At 31.6% G+C, this 14421-nt stretch overlaps 1 protein-coding gene and 1 long non-coding RNA gene across 2 annotated transcripts; both read right to left on the reverse strand.

The window, feature by feature from the left end:
• Positions 1-630: 630 nt before the first annotated feature.
• On the reverse strand, positions 631-8650 carry LOC112754172 (probable L-gulonolactone oxidase 6). The gene is made up of 4 exons (XM_025801747.3): positions 7938-8650; positions 5620-5875; positions 1770-1871; positions 631-1688 (listed from the first exon to the last, which is right to left on the reverse strand). The coding sequence occupies exons 1-4, from the start codon at positions 8631-8633 to the stop codon at positions 946-948; spliced, it is 1797 nt and encodes a 598-aa protein (XP_025657532.3). The 5' UTR covers positions 8634-8650; the 3' UTR covers positions 631-945.
• A 2900-nt stretch (positions 8651-11550) lies between these two features.
• LOC140179926 (uncharacterized) lies at positions 11551-14024 on the reverse strand. Its single transcript, XR_011874064.1, has 3 exons — positions 13405-14024; positions 12474-12589; positions 11551-11755 (listed from the first exon to the last, which is right to left on the reverse strand). It is a non-coding gene; the product is annotated as an uncharacterized lncRNA (long non-coding RNA).
• Between the last annotated feature and the right edge of the window lie 397 nt (positions 14025-14421).

Raw genomic sequence — 14421 nt, forward strand, 5'->3', positions numbered from 1 at the left:
GTGTATTTACTCTCGAATATAGGAGTGTAATGCGCGTGTGTTTTGTTGGGCTTGTGCCAACTTGTAGGACTTGTAAGCCAAAAAAGCTTGTATGTGTAGGGTGTTCATGGGTCGGGTGAAACCGAGTTTGATGTGACCCAGACCCGACCCGAAATATATACCGGGTCTATTTGTTAGACTCAAACCCGGCCCTAGACCCGATAAAACCTACACACTTTCGGGCCACGATTATATCGGGTAAAAACCGGATCAAAACCGGGCCGTTAACATTACCTTCTTGTAAGCTAGCATGTGAAAATATCCAAATTTCCAAAACTCCAACCATTATTTAACATCGTAAAATTCACTTAGAAAAATATAACAAAAACCAACACTTTCCTAAAATTAAAGCATAACCACAGTCAATACTAATATTGTCTAATAACACCAAATATTTAAATCAATACAAATAACACAATATTATACATTAGTCTAAAGTCTTATGCATTTTAAACATAAAACATTAACTTATAGTTTTATAATGACTAATAACACAAAATATTAAGGTTTACAATACTTAAATTCCACATAAGAATAGCCATCATCCATCACTAATAACACAAAATATTAATTGTGTATGATGACTGGGACACCGGGCCGAGTTCGGATGACCCGAACTATAGCCCGGACCCGACCTGAAATAATGACCGGCTCTATTTTTTAGACCCTTACCCGACCCTAGACCCAGTAAAATCACACCAAATTAGTCCCTAAAAGGTTCAGGACCGGGTCTTCGAGCCGGGCCGGGCAATGAACACCCCTATGTGTAGCATACCTGTATTGTTCATCAACATGTAATAACGTAACAAATATGATTAATTACTACTGTGAAAATGAAGCAAGCACAATATCACAAAACTTAAAGTAAAGACGGATCATGTATGTCCTAAAAGGTCGAAATTAAAGCTAAAGTTCGTCCTTGGATTGCTGAAGATCATGGTCTTCACGATTACTGCAAACCTTTGCTTGCTCGTAGATTCTGCCTGGCCTGCAAAAGTAACCCTTCTTAGGCGCACAATGAGAATCCTCCGAGCATATACAAAGCCCTTCCAAGGCACACCCTTCCTTGACTATGGTCAACCCTTCTTTGTTGAGTCCAAGCACTTGGTCCGTCCACTCGCTAGAGAACAGACCTCTCGAGTCATACTCCTCTTTAATCTTTATAAACTTGTCTGAATTTCCGTACTTGCTTATTGCTCCAATAAACCCAACGTTCCTGTTTTTTCCCCAGTGTGGTAACCCTCCGTATTTGAACAACCCAATCTGTTCAATCTCCTCAATTATATCTTCGTAAAGCCTAGGGTTCAGAGGGTCTTTGCTGCGGTAATAGGTGATGTCGAAGTCGACGGCGTCCTCCGTCTTGCCGAGATGTGCACTGGAAGCCGTGACATAACGCATGAGGATGCCGTTGTTGATCTCTAAGCCACAGAGCGCCTTTGGCTCCAACTCAACGAGGGCCTGCACGTCTTTGATGAAGTCCTTCAAGAGACTCAATGGAACGCTGAATGCCGTTTGGTGATAGAACTCTCCCTTGATTCTCGAATCCCATGGGCATGCTGTGATCAGATTGTCGTTCATGCTGTCCAAACACGTCCCTGATGACTGCATGCGGTTGCTGAATCCAACGATTGGGTACCCAAGGAACACTCCTGTAAAATTACTAATTAGTAATCAACCTTAATTATTGAACCTTTCTTTTATTTATTATATAGCTAGCTAGTGATGAGTACCATTATTGGTCAATCCATAACCAGTGCCTGCCAGTGTTGTCGTTATCAACTTTGCACCAAGGCACTTGCCGTTAGCGTCGCCTGTTTGTTCTTGAACCTCCTCTGTCGCACACAATATGTATTATGTTCAAATTAAGTAAATAAGGCTATATGTCAAAAACGTCTTTTTTTTTAGATGATTTTTAAAAATTAAAATTTAATACATATAATCAATTAAATTATATTATTTTTATTAAAATTAGACTGGACAAATTATTTTAGTAAAAAAATTAATAAATAAATTTTAAATTGGTATAAATTAATATTTTTTATAAAAAATTACTACAATATTCCTGTTATAAAACACAACTAAAATATCTCTATTATATATATATATATATATATATATGTGTTAATTTTGAAAACTTTGAAGTCTAACCCTATAACGATAGAGAAGAAAAGAGTTAGAATTTAGAATTTTCGAAATTAATATATATAATAAGAGTATTTTAGTCATTTTATATAATAGGGGTATTATAGTCATTTTTTATGAAAAATAATATTACTTTAGACGAATTCAAAATTTGATTTACTATTTTTTGGTCAAATTAATTTGTCTGACCTAATTTTGACAAAAATAACATAATTTAAGTGATTATATGTGTTAAATTTTAATTATTAAAAAATATCTTTAAAAAAAGACGTTTTCTGCGTCTTTATGAAAATATCCCCAGTAAATAAAAATATTTAATTTACGGTAATACTAAGAAAAATAACAATTAAATTTATTTTATTTAATATCTATAATTATAATTACATATTTATTATATCTAATATTATTTAATATTATTCTAACAGGAATGAATAAATATAAAATAAGGTAAGTAATAATTAAAAAAATATAAAATAAAATAACTTTATATTATATATTTTAGATTAATTTTTTACAAATACTTGAATCAATCATACATCTATTATACATCTGATATATCAATTATGAAAAATGAGAATTTGATAATATAATAATTGCCAGTTCACGGCTAAATTTTTTAAATATTGGTCAAAGAGGTGTATTATACTAGATTATTTGACTTTAGGTAAATTTAATTCTGCTATGAAATAAAAAATTACTTTTAGAAAAATACAAAAAGTCATTGATGTTTTGTTTAAAAAAATTTTTTAATTAATACAAAAAAAATCTCATTAATTGACATTTTGATTAAAAAATATTTTTTACTTTTTATATTTTTAAATTATGAAAATAAAAAATAGCATCGCGGTTTTAATTTTTTTTTTCTAAATTATGAAAACAAAGAATAGCGTTGCCATTTTATTATTTTAACAAATTTAAAAATTAAAATTATAGCGGCCCACAATTCAATACAACATACATAATGGGTTAATTTTTGGAAGAACTTTGTTAGGAAGACAATAATTTTTATGAATAATGTGAACAATAAATTTTAAAATTGGTCCAATAAAATAAAATATACTATACTTTTAAATTACCTACCTAAATTTTAATATTAGAATAATTATTCGTATATTTAGTAAATTAAACATATAATATATCTAGCCAATGAGTAATAGCTTAAATGACATAATCTTCCCATACTCATTTAAGAGGTTGCGGGTTCGAATCTTCATATCTTTGAAAAAAAAAAACATATAATATATCTATTGTTCATATTATTTGATATTTTAATTATCTGTCTACATTTTTCTTTTTTGGAATATTAAAGACAAAATCTTTAATTTCTTATTTCTTTATATAGAAAAGATAACTGCAAGTCAGATAGAGACAATAGGCGACTAGCTAAGAATAGTATTATTATACAAGCATGCATATGGTAGGTACTCAACTATAGCCAACTACGCAAAATTGAATAAAGCTGATACTTGCGCATGAGAGATCTAGAGTTAAATAATAATAATGAACACAAATGATTATGCAAGTAGGTAGAATATTAATATCATTACTGCTCCTTCAATTTAGTTACGTACTGTTATTATCATGGTTCTGAAAACCGGATCGGATCGGCCGGTTCAACTGGAAAAACCGGGAACCGATTATCTGGTCGGTCCGGGTAACCTCAAAAACCGTTCGGCAAAGAACCGGTGAAAAAACTGGTCGAACCAGCAGTTAACCGATGAACTGGAAGAACCGTCCGGTTTTTTAACGGTTCAGTGGTTTGGAAATTCAGAAGCCAAACGACGTCGTTTTGGCTTAAAAAAAAAAAAAAAAAAAAAAAAAAAAAAAAAAAACAAAGCTGGCGTACGCGTTAACCTTAACCAACCTAACCCTAATCAATCAGCCACCCACCAAACCCTCGAAGCTCCCAGCCTCCTCCCCTTTCTTCCCCCCTCATCCACCAAGGCCACCATTGCCACCACCGACCAAGCTCCAGATTCCAGCAGCGCTCCTCATTCGCGACCCAGCATCGCTCCTCGTTCGCCACCCAGCAGCGCTCCTCAGCAGCCGCGACCACCACCGCGTTGAGCCCGCCTCCTCGTCGCCGAACCTCGAAGAGCTCGCCGAGCCCGCCTCTCATTCGCCGGTAAGACTGATTTTCTTGTCTTCTTGATTTTGAACATGCTTCCTTCTAGCTCGCCTGTTCTGTTTGGAAAAAAAAAATAACAGGGCATCTGATTCTGTTTGCTGGTTCATGGATAACATGCTGATCTTAATTTTTGTTTTTGATTCTCTATGCTGCCTGTTCTGTTTGCTGATTCTGTTTGCTGGTTCATGAATATGCTCTGTGCTTCTGTTTTCTCTATGCTCGACCATTCTGTTTGATTTCTGTGACTGTCAAGCTGCATGAAGTTGATCTATGCTGCCTGTTCTGTTTCCTGGAATCTGGAAATACCTGTTCTGTTTGCTGATTCTGTTTGGCTGTTTGCTGGTTCATGAATATGCTCTGTGCTTCTGTTTGCTCTATGCTCGACCATTCTATTTGCTTTTGCTTTTTGTTGCTTCTGAATGGAAATAGCTTTAAATTTTTATTTTACCTGAATCAGTTGATTTCTGTGACTGTCAAGCTGCATGAAGTTGATCTATGCTGCCTGTTCTGTTTGCTGGAATCTGGATATAGTTTTTGATTCTCTATGCTGCCTGTTCTGTTTGCTGGAAATATTTTTTGATTCTCTATGCTGTCTGTTCTGTTTGCTGCTTCATTATTTTCATGGTTTTTTGAAGTTGATTTCTTGTCTTTGATTTTCTGATTGTTATAGATGGAACATTCACAAAGTAACTCACAGCCACAAGATAATGCTGCTCAAAATTTTCAAACTGATTCATCTAGAGGTAAATCTGATCCAGCTTGGCAGTATTTCACAGTATAATTATGATTTTTGATGAGTTGCATCTTTGATTAGTTGAAAACTTGCTAGTAATTGTATCTTTTGAATGTAGAACATTATGGGTTTGTCATTATGTACGTTTTATTTTTTGTTTAGTTATAAACTTTGATGTTTGAAGTTGTTTGTGAACCTCTAATATTAAGTAATGGATAATTATTATGTGAAATATTAAATTTTATTAAGTTAAAAATTATTGAATTTATATACTTAAGATTATTTTAAGTTTTTTAATAATTTTATTTAATATTTAATTAAACCGGTTGAACCCCGGTCGAACCAGTAAACTATTAAACCAGTGACCTCACCGGTTTAATGACCGGTCCGGTTCTCGCAACCTTGGTTATTATATATATAAAAGTGACTAAAATATTTGGTAACAAAAAATAATTGGTTAAAAATAGTAAAAAATTATTTTATTTAATATTTATTAATTAATATAATAATTAATGAATGTTAAATAAAGTATGATATTGTATTGCAATTTGGCAAAGGGTAAAGGAATGGATCTGACCTGTGGATCTAACAACAGCTAATGTGGCTGAGAGAGTGGGGCGAAAAGGGAGGAAATGATATGATCCATTGCCAGAAGTATTAAGGGGGACACGGTCATCAATTCTATAAACGGCCTTCTTCTGACTTGGGTACCATGTTACGTCCGCAAATTCATGCTCTCTTCCAAATCTAATCAATTCTTCCCCCAAATCATTATCATCTTTCGTCAAGTACGTAACTGATCGCTTAAACATCGGTTCTAATTTCAGGGTAACCTGTAAAAACCAACGTATGCATATATAATAAGCACTGAAATTGTTAGGGAGATAAAAAAAAAAATTTGTCAAAATTTATTTTATTTAATATTTATTAATTGTTAAAATAAATTCTGATTGTGTTTGATTAATTTTTTTTATTTAATATTTAAGTACGTACTATATCCGTATTTATTACTCTTTAATTTGTCTGTATTTATGCTGCGCGCAAGATAGATCATTAATTAAAATAAAATGGCTGTATGTCTTCTAATTAAGATACTTGTACGCACGTACAATAGTTTACTTATAACTTTCTGCATACAAGTTGTCATTACTCATTAGTTACTTAGAGACGAAAGTCAAAGGCTTCTCTATTATAAGTTTTCATCACAATTCAAAGTACTAATGAATAGTTTATATAAAAGAAGGGGACTTTTTGCTACCTAATTTTTTTTTTAAATTACTTAAAAGTAGAAATAAAAAAAATAAAATTCATTATTTTATTTTTAAAGTTTATGTCTAAAATTTACGAACTATAAAAAAAACACCATATATATTGGATGTATAGAACTTTTTATCAAAAAAAAAAATATTGTAATAAGATAGAATTTACTCCTTTATTTTTAAACTATATAAGTAAATTTTAGACGATATAAAAGAAATTATATATATTCAAAAATATTTGGCTAAAGTTTAGAGGCCAAATGTAATAACTTATATTTTTTAAAATCTAAATATAAATAAATTATAATTTATTTTATTAATTTTTATGATAACAAAAATATATATAAGAATATGAATTTAATTAAATTTAAATAATTATAAAATTAATTTATTTACTTTTAATAAAATAATTTTTAAAAATAAAAAACTTCAATTAATAAAATAAATTATAGTTTATTTATATTTAAATTTTAAAAAATTGTGAGTGTTACACCAAAAACAATCATAATTTGCTTTTTACTTTGGTCTTTTTTAATGCTTTCACTAATTTTAGTTATACTAGTTGTATAATTTTAGATACAATAAATATATAATTATAAATATTAAATTGAATAAATTATTTTAATTATTATTTTCCTAGTATTATATATATATATATATATATATATATATATAAGAAAAAATGTGTAATATTTTTTCTACATCTAAATTTTGTTTGTTTGAAATGCCGATTTAGATTTAAAATAGAAAATATGAGATAATAGGTAAAAGTGAGCGATCAAAAAGTGAAAACTACAGTCTAACTAATGATTATAGATTAAATGTGTAATAATAGTGAGTTGAGAATTTTTTATTTTTAATATTGGAGTGGTAATGGTGTTTTTTTAAAATGTGGATTGTTGGGGTGTTATACTCAAATGTGGGATCGTTTAATTAGAGAAGCAGAAATCGGACCGTCCGATTTATTAGAGGTGCAGAAATCGGACCGTCCGATTTGTGGGAGGTGCACAAATCGGATCGTCCGATTTGTGGGAGGTACACAAATCGGACCGTCCGATTTGTGGTTAAAAAAAAAAATTTAAGATACAGAAATCGGACCCTCCGATTTGTGTACTTCCACAATTTTAAAAAACACCAAAAATTACAATGTTAAGGTATATCACCACTTCTACTTCCATAACAAAAAAAATTAGTTGAAACCCTACTATATGAACATTATTTTGCATATATACTTGGAGTATTTATCGTACAATTTCTCTTTTCATACAAAGTATATACAGATTTGCGGAGTTGAATATTGATCTAAAACTTATATATATATATATATAGTGTGTGTGTGTGTAAAAGGGAAAAAATCCCTTTAAAAGTAACCAACATTATTGATTAATTATTTATATTTGAAAAAAATTAAGAAAAAGCTAAATTTTGAAAATATCAACTAACACTTCTTTAGACAAAATTAGTAGTAAGAAAAGGCAGACAAAAAAAAAAAAAAAACGAATAAATGATCTAAATAAGTTCGCCTGTTTAATTTCATAAAAACTCATTTAAATTATTAGATATAAAATGAAGCACACGCTCAGGCATTTAATCTTCTATAAATAAGAAAATGAATAAAATAAATATATACACATACCCGAGAAATAACTCCAAGAACCCCTAAAGAAACTCTGACAGCATTGAGGTGTTGATTATCATCATCAGATTCAGTAAGGACCCGAACCTTAGCATAGCCATCTTCAGGTCCTGAGGGGCTAACTATTCGAATCTCCGTGGCATACTCATGAACCGCGCTTCCCTTATCCCACAAGGTGCTTCCATGGGCTCCGGTTGCCATGAGTCCGCCAATGGTAATACCCCACCAATAGGGAGTGTAGGGCAAGGCAAGTCCAGCCTCCGCAGCCTCGGCGATGATCTGCCGGAGCGTGACGCCGCTCTCCACCGTGATGGTCCTGGCCTCTGCATCGACCCTGAGTACCTTATTGAGATTGTTGGTGCTTATGAGCAAGCCGTCTTTGCCGTCCGGGCATGCCAGCTTGGGGATGCTGTGGGAGTAGCGGGTGGCGGCTTTCATCTTTCTGTTGTTCTTGGTGGCCGTGGCCACTATGGATATGAGCTCTTCCTCCGTGCCTGGGTACTTCACCTCTCCTGCTTCGCATATGCTTCTGTCAGGGAATATGCCAATGGAGTTGGTTATGGTGCAGTTTGTGTTCTTTGATGTGCACTTCACTGGATCCTCTGGAGGACTTGATATTACTCCATTATTCATACATAGGATCGTTATTACTAAGATGATAACGTGACTGGATTTCATCTTTCTAAAGTACAGCATTCTATCTTGTATTTTGTGATAATGTTAGTTATAGCTAGATTATTATTGCTGAACTCTGATTATCTCCATTTATGTGTTGTGCATGTATATATTTATAGGGGGAGAGGTGTCGTCCTTCGTTGTTGGTTTAATGAGTTGGAGGGGTGATGATGATTGATGAGCATAGACAATTATTACCCGTATAAGCCTTTGTACTAATACGGAGAGAAATGGAACCTATGAACCAAAGACTATATTATTTTTTGAAGGGTCGTGAAAACATCTAAAATTAATTAAAAAGAAATATTTAAAATTTAAGAAAAAATATTTAAAATTAAATAAAAATAAACATCTAAAATTTAATAAAAAAGAGATATCTAAAAGGATTATGCTACAAATCCATGTATTTTTTCATGCATATTTTGTTCAAATACGTCCAACACCAACAAAAACTATTCTCATTAAAAGCACGTCATTACACGCACTTTATTTTCTTCTCCTTCCCGCGCTTCTTCTTCTTCTCTCATGTGCTTCTTCTTTCAAATACACGCATACGTCATATTCTTCTTTCAAATTCACGTATACCTCCTCCTCTTCCTCTTCCTCCTCCTCCTCCTCCCAGGGACGGACTTACGGGGGCGAGTGGAGGCCTCGGCCCCCAACTTTTTTAAAAAAATTTAATAGTAATAAGTTATTAAGTATGATTTAATTTTTTAAAAATTTATTTAATATTTAGTCTAATATAAATAAAAGTCCAGTCTAACTTAAATATTAATGATTTCTAATATTTAAAAAGTAAGTAACAATATTAAAAAAATAAAAAGATATTATTACTAATATTTTTTCATTAAATAAAATTTTTTAAATCCCATAAAGTAGATTTTTCTTCTTATGAGCGTCCTTTTTGATTCATTTGGTATTAATTTTCTCTATTTCAACTACTGAGAGTTCTTTTTCAGCTATGAATATTGTGAAGAATAATCCAGAAACAAAATAAAAGATAAATTTCTTGCTAATTATCTTTTAATTATATTGAAAAGAAAATTGCTGAAAAATTTAACACAAATTCTATTATCGATGAATTTTACGAAACGAAGAATCAAACACTTCGTTAATAAAAAATACATACATATTTTTTATACTTTAAAATATATTCTCTATCATTATATTTTTATAATACATTTTATATTATATAATTTTTTGCATAACTTTTTAATATTATATATGTTATTGGCCTCATGATACTATTTCTGGATCCGTCCCTGCTTCCTCCTCCTTCGCGCATGTAGTTTCTTCTTCTCTGCTTCTCTTCCTCCTCCTCCTTCTCTTTTTTTCCTTCTCCTCTTTCATTATTGTCTTCACCAACAATACCAACATTATGTTAATTGATTATTTTTTTCAATCAAATTGAATGGAATGCAATTGCTAAATTGAATTGAATTGAATTGAATGGACGCAGGTGTTCTGAATCTGAATTGAATTGAATTGATAATTTCTAAATTATAGACAGAAGTGTTTCGAATTTAATTTTATATAATGGATTATGTTTCGTTCATTCAGTACTATACAATTGTTTCACCATGAGTACGTATTCGGTTCATTATGCAGAAAGCTATTTGAATTTTATTTTATATAATAGATTATGTTTCGTTCATTCAGTACTATATAATTGTTTCACCATGAGTACGTGATCGGTTCATTATGCAAAAAACTGTTCGAATTTGAATTTATATAATGGATAATGTTCCATTCATTTAGTACTATACAATTGTTTCACCATAATAACATGTTTGGTTCATTTCTGTTCTGCACAGTTCAAAACTCTTCCTCCTCACCTTCTACTACTTCTTCACCAGAGAGAGAAGGGGAAAATGACAAAAAATACAGCAGCAACAACAACAAAAGAATGACAATAAGGAGAAAATCGTGAAGAAGAAGAAACGCGAAAAAGAAGGAGGAGAATGAGGAGGAGGAGGAACGTGAAAAAGAAGGCGAAAAAGAAGAAGATGCTCCGTACGTACACGAGCGTGAGAAGAAGAAGAAGAAGCGCGGGAGAAGGAGAAGAAGAAGAAGAAGTACGGGGGAGAAGAGAAGAAGCGTGAGGAAAGAAGAAACCGGGAAAAACGCGTGACCTAAAATTGCTTGGATGAACTTGGATGCCAAAATTGCTTGGATGTGGAGAATATCTTTATCTAAAATTATTTAAAAAATTTAAAATTTAACAAAATGACACATCTAAAATATTTTGAAAAAATTCAAAAATTAAAAAAAATCTAAAACTATTAAAAAAATATTTAAAACATAAAAAATAAAAAAATCCAAAATATATATAAAAAAATACATTCGAAACTTAAGAGAAAGAAATATCTAATATTAGTTAACAAAATCATCCAAAACTTAAGAGAAAGAGGAGGAGGTGGAAGAGGAGGAGAAAGTGTGTGGCAATTGGTGTGCGAGTGATGGCGGCACGACGAGCGCGGTGTGCAATGGATTGGTGCTCGAGAGTGCACGAATGATGGGTGGTGCGGATTTGACAAAGAAAAAGATACTACAAGAAAAAGTAATATTTGTAACAAAAAAAATTATTATAAAAAATCGAAATTTTAAAACAAAAGAAATTTGTAACAAAAAAAGGCCCGTTGTAGTATGTCCCGTTCCAAAAAATTTTTGTAACAAAAAATAAAATTGTTACAATACAAAGTAATATTTTGTAACATTTTTTTGATACAAAAACTAAAATTTGTTACAAAAGTGATAATAAATTTAATAAATAAACTCTTTTTTGTAATAATTTAGATTTATGTTATAATATTTTGTTACAAAATGCTACTTACTTTTGTAACATTTTTTATTCTTAGTTACAAAAATAGATTTATTTTGCAATATTTATTTAAATAATTGATATATCAATTAATTTTCTAAATGTGTTAACTCAACATTTATATAATATATAATCATATAGATAATTAAAATATCTTACATATAATTAAGATTCTTTTACAATAAAATAAGTTCTATAAATTCAACTAAATACAACTTTTTCCTAACATAAAATTTGTATAATGTAGAATTTATAATCCTTGACTCTTCTAGCATGTTTCAGTCAATGTAAAGCCTAGCATGTTGCCATCAATTTTGTACCCCTGCAAACATAAACAACGAAAACTAAAATTAGAAATAACACATAACACTATTTTCGTCTAAGTGAAAATTAAGATAGAAGTTAAAATTAACTAATTCTGTGAGAATATATTCTCAAACTTTAAAACCAACTAATCAAAGATACAAATTATCAAGAATTAACAATTTAATACATAAAACTTGGGCTAATTAATCATCGTTCAATTACAAATATACTTAACCTGTTTTTCATGCTTTTACACTCACAAAGTTTCATATAAGGAAAGTGAGATTCATGTCAAAACACAAGAACAAGAACATGCAGAACAACCAAAAGAAACCAAATTTAAATTACTTCCTTTGAACCAAAAGAGAAACTCTGACAAGATAATAGCTCACTTTCTACGTGCACAGATGCACTAGGCCATATCAGATCAAGCTTAGGTCCTTGTAGTTTTATATAAGTTAAAACAAGGAATCTCTAGCAAAGTATCCCAATTTTATATAAGCTAAAACAAGGAATCTCTAGCAAAGTATCCCAACAAGAATAGAAGAAAATATAATTGGGTGAACTGCCAGTTATACTTACGCATATGAAGTCAAAACCAACATTAATAAAGAAGAGACATTAATGAACTAAAGCATATGCTCTAAGATCAACATGCTACTAATACTTTACATAGGCAGTTCAAAGAGCATCAATTGAAAAAGCATTTAATTCGATATAAATCCAAATCTTACTTAGAGTTCAAATGATGGGCAACGGAAAAACCAATCCAGTTCATGTGATGATTTGGTTTCAGAGTCAAAAGTTGTTGTCTCATCTCAACAAAGCCATTTAAATCCCGCATTTAAGCCTGCGAACGAGAATAGAAAAAGCAACATGAGAAAAAAATTACAACTTAAAAGAATTCTCCACCTATATACATACTACACGAAAAATATGCATACAACAGTACAACATAGTAAAACTTTATGCGCTCCGGTTCATGTCTTCAAGCTTAGGGAAAGATCATTTTCTATGAAACCTCAATATATTTTTCGTTCATCAAACCTCAATCTCCACAATTCACTGATCTTTTTCTCAACAACGATCAAAACAGCAAGGTACTCAACCCATTTAATTTAATAACAAAAGTTATTGATAATATAACCAAAATTTACAACAAGCACTCATTCTCAATAATCAGAAAATCGTCACAATTAAACCATCATCACAATAATTCCAGACCGAGCAAAGACTAAATCAATTCAACACTCAACACAATATTATCCAGTCAAATTAACATATCCAGTAACTAATAATTTCTCAAACAATCTTGCAACAATATCCACCATCATCAAATAAATCTCAATTTCACAACTAAATCAAGAAATCAGCGTAACCATGAATTCGAGTAATTAGTCCCTTTCAAACAATTAAATCATTATTCACAAATCACAGCCTCAAATCAAAATAGTCTCAATACCACACCAATCACATTTTCACAACCTCAATCCAAGCTTAAATCTACCAATTAATCTCTCATAACAAGAAAACCAGTCACATTCACAGCAATAATCCAAACTTAATAACATTACGATTATTAATAACAGCAAAATGGAGAATTCAGACTCAATGGAATAAAAAACAGAAATGAATTCAATTGAACTGAAAACAAAGATCGCTTACGATAAAAGAACGAAACAACAGCAATAGGAGAGGCAGCCCCCTTCTCTCCTGTCCGTGATTCCAGCGACCAGAGGCACGGCGGTAGTTCCCCAGTGACAATCGACGGCGGCGGCTCCGCGGACGGCAGCTGGGCACAGCAACTCGAACAGCGCCTCCTTCTTCTCCCTCCATCTTCCTCCCTCTACGCGTCTGCTCGCGATTCACAGTGGCGGCAGAAGCTTCATCGACAGTGACTTGGCAGCGGCTTGAACGGCGAACAATGGCGACTGGGTAACATTGACTCCGACGGCGCACGGGTCTCCTTCCTCCTCCTCTCTTCAATCGCGTTACTCTCTCTCTCCGCGGTGACAACGCCTGCGGCAGTTCAATGGCAGACCGGCAGCAAGGCGCGACTCCACGGAGTGGCGATGCGTGCGACGGTGGCGGTGGTGAGGCAGCAGCCCTCCCCCTTCTCCTCTGCTCTCTCGGATCCCTCTCTTTCTCTTTCTCTCTTCTCCGCTGTAAGGGGTATGTGTGTTGAAGGCTGTTATGCGAAGCTGAAAGGGAGGTTTCAGGGTTAGGTTTCTCAATTTGAGAATTAGGTTTCTGATTTTTAATTTGAAAATTAGGATTAGAAATTAGGAATTTTATAAAAGAACAAAGGATAGATATGAATAGATATTTTGATAAAATTAAAGATGTGAATAATTTTAAAATTAAATATGATTTTATAAAAGAATAAAGGATAGATATAAATAAATATTTTGATAAAAATTAGATGATAGATTAATTTTAAAATTAAATGTACTCTATTAAAAATATTTAAGAACATTATTTATCAACATATTGTTAAGTTCAATTAATTATTTTTAATTTAAATCATAAAATAAACATATTATCACATTTTATAAAATATAATTTAAACTCAAGATATTAATTATTCAAATTAAATAATATAATTTTTTATTATTTTTCTATAACCGAAAATTTAATTGATTTAAATTTAAAATATTTATAAAAATTAATCTAATCATTTCT

Source organism: Arachis hypogaea, chromosome 16 (assembly GCF_003086295.3).
Source record: "Arachis hypogaea cultivar Tifrunner chromosome 16, arahy.Tifrunner.gnm2.J5K5, whole genome shotgun sequence".
NCBI classification, from domain to species: Eukaryota; Viridiplantae; Streptophyta; class Magnoliopsida; order Fabales; family Fabaceae; genus Arachis; species Arachis hypogaea.